The sequence below is a fragment of the Nothobranchius furzeri genome, chromosome 2, assembly GCF_043380555.1.
Source record: "Nothobranchius furzeri strain GRZ-AD chromosome 2, NfurGRZ-RIMD1, whole genome shotgun sequence".
Classification (NCBI taxonomy): Eukaryota; Metazoa; Chordata; class Actinopteri; order Cyprinodontiformes; family Nothobranchiidae; genus Nothobranchius; species Nothobranchius furzeri.
In genome coordinates, this window is record NC_091742.1 from 59,518,221 (window position 1) to 59,527,529 (window position 9,309).

The following is a 9,309-nucleotide window of genomic DNA, read 5'->3' on the forward strand; positions in this document are numbered from 1 at the left end:
AGCGAAATAAAAAATCTGTCCAGTCATGTTTCAACCGTTTCTAGCAGAAGACAGATCAAGCATAAAATGTTCGTTAAACACTACCCTTGAAGTGTCACGTTGCTTATTTAAAAGCACAAAACTTCCAGCATGCAGATCAGATTCATAACAAGAAAAAGGGAAGGCCTATCAGGTATCGAGAAAAGCGGGTCAGAAGCAGGATGCCAGGCCTCCTCTTGCACTATTTTTGGACTTGAGAGGGTTGCTAGATAAATAAAGGAAAGGAAATGACTCATGTGTGGGGACAAGAAATATGGCAAGCACATTAAAGCAAAACTCCCAAAATAGCACGTCCACACCGACACTTGGACCACAGCAAGGTTTGAATAAAATATTCAATAAGTTAACACTTAAAAAAACAGAAGGTGTACCATCAAAGCAAAAACGCCGGCTTATAAACGAGGGCAAAAAAAAAAGAATAAACACACTCACACACACTCTTTAAAGACAGAACTAATACGTTTAAAACACCTGTTGCAGGGCCCCAGAAAGACAATAAAACCCAAGTGTGGAAAACAAATAAGACGTTTCAGCTAGAAACGATGAAACGGTGACTTTCAAAATCACGACGATATTTCCGCTAAACGCTGCAGCAGAGTGGAGAAGCTGGCTGCTTGCTGGGAGAGATCTGCAACACGGTCCACCATCTCCTGGGTGGCTGATAACGATGGGTAGTTTTGTGCAGCACCCTTTGTTGCCACGACAACTGTTTTCAAGGCCTGGCAGAGTCGTCCTCCAGATGTGGTGATCTGAAATAAGAAGGAAGGGAAGGCTTTTGAGTTCACCTGATACCGTGGACTTGATTAGATTTAAAATCAGCCAGGAGCAAAGAGAGTGTGAACCTTGGCCCGGAGGTCCACGGATGTCAGAAGACGGGACAGCGTGTCTCCAATGAACACCAGTTTGTGCGCGGTCACGATGAGATTCTTCCCTCTGGCGACGAAGATGCGAGGAGGATGGTTTGCCTTCAGGCTGTTGTAGAGACCGTCGATGGCGTTCGCCAGGCAGGACAGGTGAGCCAAGCTCTGAGAGGAGTAAAAGGACAGCAGCTCCGAGTCTTCCACGGACAGGGACACGGGCAGAGGAGGGGACGGAGTCAACTGTACAAGAAGAGAAAACATGAGAAATCAAGCAGAAGATTTTAACTCTAGATGCCCTAATGAGGAAACACCCTTAGACGCTATCACACATATTAGGGATGTCCCGATACAACCTTTTCACTTCCGATACGATACCGAATTTGCAGCCTTCACTTATTGACCGATACCGATATCAATCCGATACAATATCAGCACAAATCATACGCACCTTTATCTGTTTCGTAGTGTGGAATGTATGAAAGGCTCGATCAAGTGATATTACTCAGAAAACAAGAGCCAGCAACAGTAAGTATGAAAAAAAAATGACCGTTTTGTTTAACCATTGGTTGCAAAAATGTGAACCTTAACGGACTGCTTATATCGGAGATTTTTGATGCAGTCCGATATAATCCGATACAGTGTTTTTGGGCCGATATCAAATTACCTCCGATATCAGAATGGGACATCCCTAACACATATCAAAATACTACAAAATAACATTTTTTATCAAGTTTTCAGATGAAGAATGAGAACAAATGAGGAGGAACAAGAAAATAAGAGATGAGAAAAGTAATAACTTTTGCATTAAAAACAATTATTGTACTCTTGTGTGATTTGTCCAACAGGAGAACATTAAATCTGTATCAACACTGCCCCACCATATTCTTCTAAAACACAACAGGTCCTACATTTAACTTGAACGTCTGTCCGAGTCCGACTCGAAACACACAGCTTCATAAAAACAAGAGACCCTGCTGAAGAAATGACTGTCACTTATTGTCCAACAGGGTCCTTCCCCATGTGAGGCCAGATTGTTGAGAATCACAAGTGACCTCTTGTTTCACGCCTGAAGCACGTCAAAGGAGCCCCGCAAGAAGCAGAGGACAAAATGTAGACGGGTGACAAAAAGACAGGGCCAGTCTGGTGAAAAACAACAGACTGAGGAGACGAATGTTAGATTTTCAGAAAGACACAGCATTCTCTTTGTATCCATGCAATGTTGGACGGTATAAAATGTTTACGTACATAGAAATAGCGTTGCAACCCTATACTTTGGCGATTAATCTGCCTAATTGCCCAACGTTAATGGGTCCAAATCAAAACGCCTGACTGCAGCTCAAAGATGTATGATGTGGGAAAATCATCGTGAGCCACATTTGGAAGCAAGCTGGATTAATGAGTCACAGTACTCGCTAGTAAACAGAGTGCCCTGTCAACTCAAAAAGTGAATCAATCACTTATTTGTGCTGCACAAGTCTCACAATTCAGCCTGTGGAGTGGCAGAAATAGATTATTTATGAGAGAGAAGGTGATACCGATCGTGATGGACTCACCCGTGGCTCTGCAGTGATAGTTTGTGTCTCGTTCAGGACATCGGGAAGTAGATCGGGTTTGCCCTAGTAAACATAGATGAGTGAATACAAATACTTTCCCTCTTACATAGATATAAACAGTTACCAGCAGACTGACCTGCAACTTCACGTATCCAACGCTGTCTCCCGTAGGTACCAGGGCTGGGATCGGAGGCAAGCCGATCCCTGCGTACTCGTTGCTTTGATCGTCTTCCCCGTTAACGGACCCTATAGTGAGAGTCACGCTGGTTGGAGCTGGAGGTAAAGAAAAGGCTGGCTGAGGCGTCGGCGGCAAAGGCCTCTCCTGAATCCAGCTTCCTTTACGGGAACCCATTCCGCTGTTAGACGATTTTCCATCAGGCACTGGGAGTGCTGGCAGAGGTCTGCACGACAGGGAGTCCTGGGAAGGCAGACGGGGTCGTCCTTGAGCCTGTAAGAGCAGGGCGCTCTCCTCAAGACAGCGCTGGACCAGTGACAAAAGCCCTTCGGATGGAGAAGCGTTACCGACGGTGGATAACACCGGAAGCAGGTCGGAAAGTCGAGACCAGGCCTGCTGAAGAGGCTGCGGTGGATCACCAGTATGACTGGCTTTCCAGGTGGAAAGGATCTCAGCCAAAGAGGTGGCCAGATCCCGTGATGACAAAGAGGAAACAGAGTAGGAGATGGTGTTTAACACCCCCTGGATGAGGTTGGAAAGTGAAGCCTTCCACTGCACGTCTCCAGAACCATTACTGGAAATAGATAGGCGGCGAGTGGAGGTGGAGGAGGACGACGACAACGAATGAGGAAGCATTTCTACGGTCAGAGCAGGCATGTCGTAGATGCCTGAGTTTGGGTCAGAGGATTCTTGCTTGTGATCTGACCCAGGGACAAAACAGATCGGTCCAACTTGAACGCCATCCTCTGAGGTGACGTTGGCGTTGGAATCTGCTGACCCCAGAGGAACACCTGGAAGTGTGGGGACACTGTAGACATCATCTTCCGCTTCATCAGACTGGACGCTCATAGTGATTGTGGGGATATTGTAGACCTACGAAGGTAAATACAGAAGATTCTCATCACCTCATCATCATCTTTACAGTATTTATAAAGTGCTTTCCATCGGCCAGTTGGCGAACCAAAGTGCTGTACGTGCATAAAGGAAGTTAAAACACCACTGACCCATGCAAGGGCCAACCAAATACACCTGGAGACAAATAAAAGCATGAGGTAAAAGCAAAGGATGTTGCACCTGTGTGAACTAGAATGGCTTAATGCCTAAAACCGCTAAACTTAATGAAAAACATCATCATCATCACCATCCTTTATTTAAAAAGTGTCAACGCCAACCAAAGTGCTGTACAAGACGATAGGACACCAAACTAGAAAACAGCGGCGTCATTAGATAAATTAAGTAAAAAACTAAAATAACAAACAAACTTAAGGGTTAAACAATCTTAGCTGGATAAGCCAGGGAATAAATATGTCTTCAGACGTACTTTAAAAGTTAGAAGGGAGGGGGCAAGTCGGACCGTCGGGGGAGTTGGTTCCAAAGCTTAGGCACACAAACTGAAAAAGCCCGTTCGCCACGTGCCCTATAGCGAGCTGGAGGGACGAGCAGAAGGTGCTGGTCAGAGGAATATAGGGGCTTAAAAGCTGCGCCAAATAAAATGGTGCCATTTCATGCAAAGATTTATACACCAGCAGTAGAATTTTAAACTTAAAGAGCAAATCGCCCGCAAATCAAATTTTTTCCTGATGAGCTATATAAACGCGTGTCTAATAGTGCTGCAAACATGTGCAGTCAATAGTTTTGCACTTTAGTGGATTTTAGTTAAAATTTTAATTTTCTGCCTAAAACTGTCAGTGTTGTGCCGTTGTCAGGTAAAAACTCTGCACTGCATTTGAACTTAAATCTACCATCGCTATTGGCTAAGAGGTATGCTAGAACGTTAGCTGGTACCATATGATGTCACAATGTTGTTGTGAGCCTGTGTGTGTGTGTGTGTATTTGTTAGCGGCTCCGCCCTCTCGGTCTGCTAGGCAGCAGCATTTGTTGCATTTTTGAAACAGGAAGCGGGATTTGAGTAAGAATCTGGTAGGGGGTGACTTGCTCTTTAATCCGAAACTGAACAGGAAGCCAGTGCAAATTTGCCAAAACAGGTGAGATGTGTTGCCATCGGTCTGTGTTTGTTAGAAACCTCGTTGCAGCGTTCCGTACCAATTGGAGGCATACCATTGAAGAGGAGGGAACCCCATATAACAGAGAGTTAGCATAGTCCAAACGTGAAGTTACAAAAGCATGAACAACTGAGTGGAGATCTCTCTTGTTACGGACCGATTTTAATTTAGTCAGCCGGCGAAGATGAAAAAAACACGACCTGACTATCTGGTTTATCTGTGTATCCATTTTAAAATTGGCGTCCAGTATGACCCCCAAACTTTTGTCGGCTTCAGAACAACTGACAAACAAGGAGGCAGAGATGGCTCCACAGCATAGGGGGAGCAGGGGGGGCAAAAAAAAAAAGCCTCCACTTTGGAGCTGTTCAGATGGAGGAAACTGGCAGAAAGCCATGACTTGATTTCATTCAGGCAGTCAGTCAGTGGTTGCACAGGGTCAGCCGCTTTAAGAGCCACATACAGCTGGCAGTCGTCAGCATAGAGATCATAGAAATGATAATTCACCCCATTAATGAAAAACATGAAACACATCACACCGGGATTCCCAAATAGATTTGGGATTCAGAACTTCTAACAGCAGCTCCTTGTTTAGAGGCTCACAAAGCAGGTGTTCAAACTGAAAGCACCTAAGCAAACCTTACAAAGGTCTACAAATACACGCAACAGGAGTCTTACTGGCCACCATATGGGTTGGGACTTATTTACACCCAATAATAACAAGAAACCCTGTCTTTATTCCACATACATTACCAGCAGGACAAGGGAGAACACAGCCCCAACAGCTGGCACGCACTTTTAACTAAGATTAAAGGGGGAGACCACTGTGGGCAGGGTGGTGGTGGTAGGACACCCACAGCACGGCCCTCACAGATGGGTGTGACTGGGAGAAAATAGAAACAACATTTGGACTGGATAGAAAGACTTCCCCAGCAGCCAGAGACAGGTGTGGCCTAGTCTTAGACAGAGGGAGGGGGAAGGGAGACAGACCAATGGGGAATGTGGGAATCCATAGTGGCAGGCTATTTGATAGTCATCTCTTGTTCACGAATCACTTCACTTGTATGGACTTGAATTCCAGAACAGTTTCCCCACTGTTCCCAAGTCAGTTAATAGAATAGGTCAGATCAGACGGTTGGGATTACGAATAAGTCATTATCGATGCCTTGACTTGCACACGTTCAGGATGACTGCTCTAAAACTTCATCGTCACATGTTACACAGACTTCAATACTCAATCCTCGCCCCTCAAAGGGACAAAAGGTCCCAAAACATCAATGATCCTGCATGTTTACCGTGTTTCGTTGGTCCGACACATCAAATAAAGATAAGAAACCCAGATAAGAGGCAACATTTTAGCTAACTCCAAAAGTAGAGCAATATTAGGAGTAATCCATACCTCTGTCTCAGAGTCGGCCTGTGATTGGACACTACGAGGGGTGTCGTAGATGCCCTCACCTTTCTGCGGAGCAGAATGGACTGGTTGTTGCCATCTACCACTGGGAAGGGTATCATACACCTACCAGTCCAGCAGAAAGGAAAATAACCAAAGTGTTAATGGTTTATTAAATATTAAGCATCAGAAAAACAATGTAGGCAAAGAAAAAAATACTAAGATTTTGGAGCTTTAAAGAAGCTGGTAGAACAACTATTTTACAATCACACACCTGCTCATTTGCAGCTTTCGGGAGATCTCCATTCCCTCCTTGTTTTTTCTGTATGTTGTTGCTTTTTTCTGAGCCGTTGCTCATCTTTTCCTCGCTGCTCTGCTGAGTTCTGATCTGTTTATTCTCTTGTTGCTGCAGGCTTGCAGGACTTACCAGACTATCAGGTTTGGGGGAAGAGTTAGAGTCAGCTGATAAGGCTTGAGGTAAATCCTTCCAGGTGACTCCTCTCACCGGAGGCGCCGGTGGAGGTGGTTTGCGGGCACAGTGCGGTGATCCCGGAGTCCGGACTTGTCCCGCTCTGACCAACAGGGGGGACCCCCGGTGACAGGCTGGGCCAGGTTTGCCTCGTGCTGCAGCGGAGTTTGATGAAACGCCCTTGAGCAGGGGTCGAGGAGACGCTTGGGCGGGGGTTAACGGTGAAGGGTGTTGGTGGGCCAGAACTATGGCCGGTGTCTTATGCAAGCCTCCTCGCACAGGAGTGGGTGTTTGATACATTCCAGGTGCATCCTGGCTCACGTTGGGGGTGCCATTGACTACAGGACTGGCCACACCTCCACCAGTTGGAGATTGGTAAACATCATCACCCGCCAGTGGTGTACCTTTAGGCACCAAGTAACAGTCGTCTGACTGTTCTGACGTTAGTGTTTCCCTTGGAACGAGATATGTGGTGTCCTCTGGCTCATCGGACGCCCTTGGTACTCCACTGGGAGAAAGATACACACACTCTGAACTCACGATGGCTCCCGGCTGCTTGGAAGACATGGGGCCTCCGGGTTTCTGATAAACCGTTCCTGACATTTCTGTGCCTCGTCCCCTTAAAGACGGTGAACGTGGACGTCCGGTCACTCCAATATCCCAATCAGGTCTGGGCCGCACCCCAGAGCTTGAGTGTGAGCGTGGGCGTCCACCTTCCACTCTTCGCAGTTCTCCAGTTCGCGAGACGATCGCCCCTCCTCGGCCCTCACCCACAGCTGGCGGGGTCCGATACACGCCATCTATATCGTCTGTGCTGCTGCCGATAACGGTCCGGCCCAAAGGAGGACCAGGCGACAGGTAGACAGAATCCTCATTAGGGCTAGGACTCGGGTCAAGGTCTGGAGGCGGGGCGGTCTGCAGGAGTCGAAGACGGTTGGCGGGAGCGATGCCCTGTTTGCCGTGCAAGGAGCAGAGCCACCAGCCTGGTCCGCCAGTCTGCTCCTGTTCAAGAACCATCAGGATGTCACCCTTCCGGAAAGCTAGCTCCTCTGGGCTTTCCGCTGTGTTGTCAAACAGCGCCTTGGCCAAAACCGTCTGGGGAAAAGCGCACAAACACACACAAAAAGTTCAGCAGTTAAAACCCCCCCCAATTGCATTAAATTACCACACTGTTTTGCCGCCACAAACAAACACACACACATTAGCACAGCAGTGTCAAGTCAGTCGAATAGAAGGTTGATTGTTTACGGCTGTTAAATGCAGAGTGAATAAAGTGAAAAGGGCTCGGAGACATAAATATAAGAGACAGGGAAATGGTAGGGAGGTTTGGTGGACATGAAAACCCAAAAGCTTACGTCATGTTTATGGTAAAACTCCCAGCTGGGTCAGTAATCATTGCCAAGAGAGGAAGAGGGGAGCAGTCGGGGAGGATCAATGATCAAATGGACACAGAGGCTTAATGGTAATGAGCAGGATAAGAGGGAGGGGGGGAGGGGATGAGAGGCACATCTGTCCCTTGCTGTTTAGGGTTTAATTGCCAACCCAAAAAGCCATGGAGTCAGACCCCCCTTTCATTTTCTAAACCGACCCCCCCTTGGGGACAGAGAGGCTCCAGTGAGCCATGTGGGAGACCCTCACAACAGTCGGGTGAGCAATGAAGTCCTCAAACGTACAGATCATTAACAGATCTAAAACAGATTATTTTTTATTTTGTCCATCACAGTAAAATAACAAGATCCGGTTCATGCACACAAAGAGGCAAACACTACTTACTGAGACGGACATTGCTGCAAGGTTTTCACTTCTGTCTCGAGGAAACTCCGAATAGTTATCCATGTGGTTCTCAGGGACGTGTTGGAGACTCGGTGCCGAGGCACAGCTGGCTCTGGGCAGGACTCATCTTTACTGAATGCCCGGCTGCCTTGACGTCCTTCTCTTCATGCGGGATCCTAAAATCCATGTCGAAACGCTTTACACTCTTTAATCATATGCACTACCCGCGACACAGACCCGTTCCACAGCCCGAACTTACACATTTAATAATGAATATGTGCAAAAGCAAAAGCGACACCAGTCTCATGCGCTGCACGAGCCACTAATGTTGGTTAAAAAGGGCAGCGATGGCAAAGCCGATCAGCTTCGTCCGAAGGTGGACGGTGTGTACATTAAAATACAACATTTAAACATGAGAGTGTGGCTAATATGTAACCTGCATACTAAGTAATATACTCAGTATTTTAGGATATACTAAAACCCCTACCGCGGCCTAGCTAACAGACAACATACCATTGACTAACAGTAACGCTGGTTATTTATTTTGACCCTCAATGCTAACAGTTAGCACTGCTAAATATAGAGGAAAAAACATAGACTGTTAGCAAATAAAGCCCGCCGCCAAAAAAGAAGATACCTCGCATTTACCTTATCGCATGTGAAACTTCCCATCGATGTACAGGCGATAGCGATAAGTGGAAATCTGTCTATCCAGGCGTGAAAATCTGTGACCATTTGACGTTCAATCGTCGTCGATGTCAACACAATTCTCCCCGCCTCCCTAGTTGTTCGAACACTCCGCAGATCTAAAAGCTAGCATAACCTGTAAATGTACGTGTTTAGTCCCGTCTATACGTTTTTAAATCGCTCAACCACGCCACCAGGCGGAACTACACGGCTCGTGTGATTGGTTGGCTTTAGGAGGTGCGTTTAGGGACGTCAAATTTGTATCAGTAATCCTGAAACGTACACACACACATACGCTGAGGAAAAATAGAAATGTCATATTATTAATGTCCACGACCTTATGAATACAAATTAATAATA

The 9,309-nt window shown here is 46.5% G+C and overlaps 1 protein-coding gene across 1 annotated transcript; it reads right to left on the reverse strand.

Moving 5' to 3' along the window:
* Positions 1-405: 405 nt before the first annotated feature.
* Positions 406-9,086, reverse strand: efs (embryonal Fyn-associated substrate). Its single transcript, XM_015946791.3, has 8 exons — positions 8,911-9,086; positions 8,263-8,438; positions 6,295-7,584; positions 6,027-6,146; positions 2,589-3,500; positions 2,453-2,515; positions 882-1,139; positions 406-788 (listed from the first exon to the last, which is right to left on the reverse strand). The coding sequence occupies exons 2-8, from the start codon at positions 8,323-8,325 to the stop codon at positions 603-605; spliced, it is 2,892 nt and encodes a 963-aa protein (XP_015802277.3). The 5' UTR covers positions 8,326-8,438; positions 8,911-9,086; the 3' UTR covers positions 406-602.
* Positions 9,087-9,309: the final 223 nt, after the last annotated feature.

Bases quoted from the DNA above. Each gene is read 5' to 3' on its own strand.
- efs (XM_015946791.3), bottom strand. From the start codon at position 8,325: ATGGATAACTATTCGGAGTTTCCTCGAGACAGAAGTGAAAACCTTGCA. The intron at 7,585-8,262 runs GTAAGTAGTGTT...GCTTTTCCCCAG, and splicing joins TTGCAGCAATGTCCGTCTCA to ACGGTTTTGGCCAAGGCGCT. The intron at 2,516-2,588 runs GTCAGTCTGCTG...TATGTTTACTAG, and splicing joins TTGGATACGTGAAGTTGCAG to GGCAAACCCGATCTACTTCC.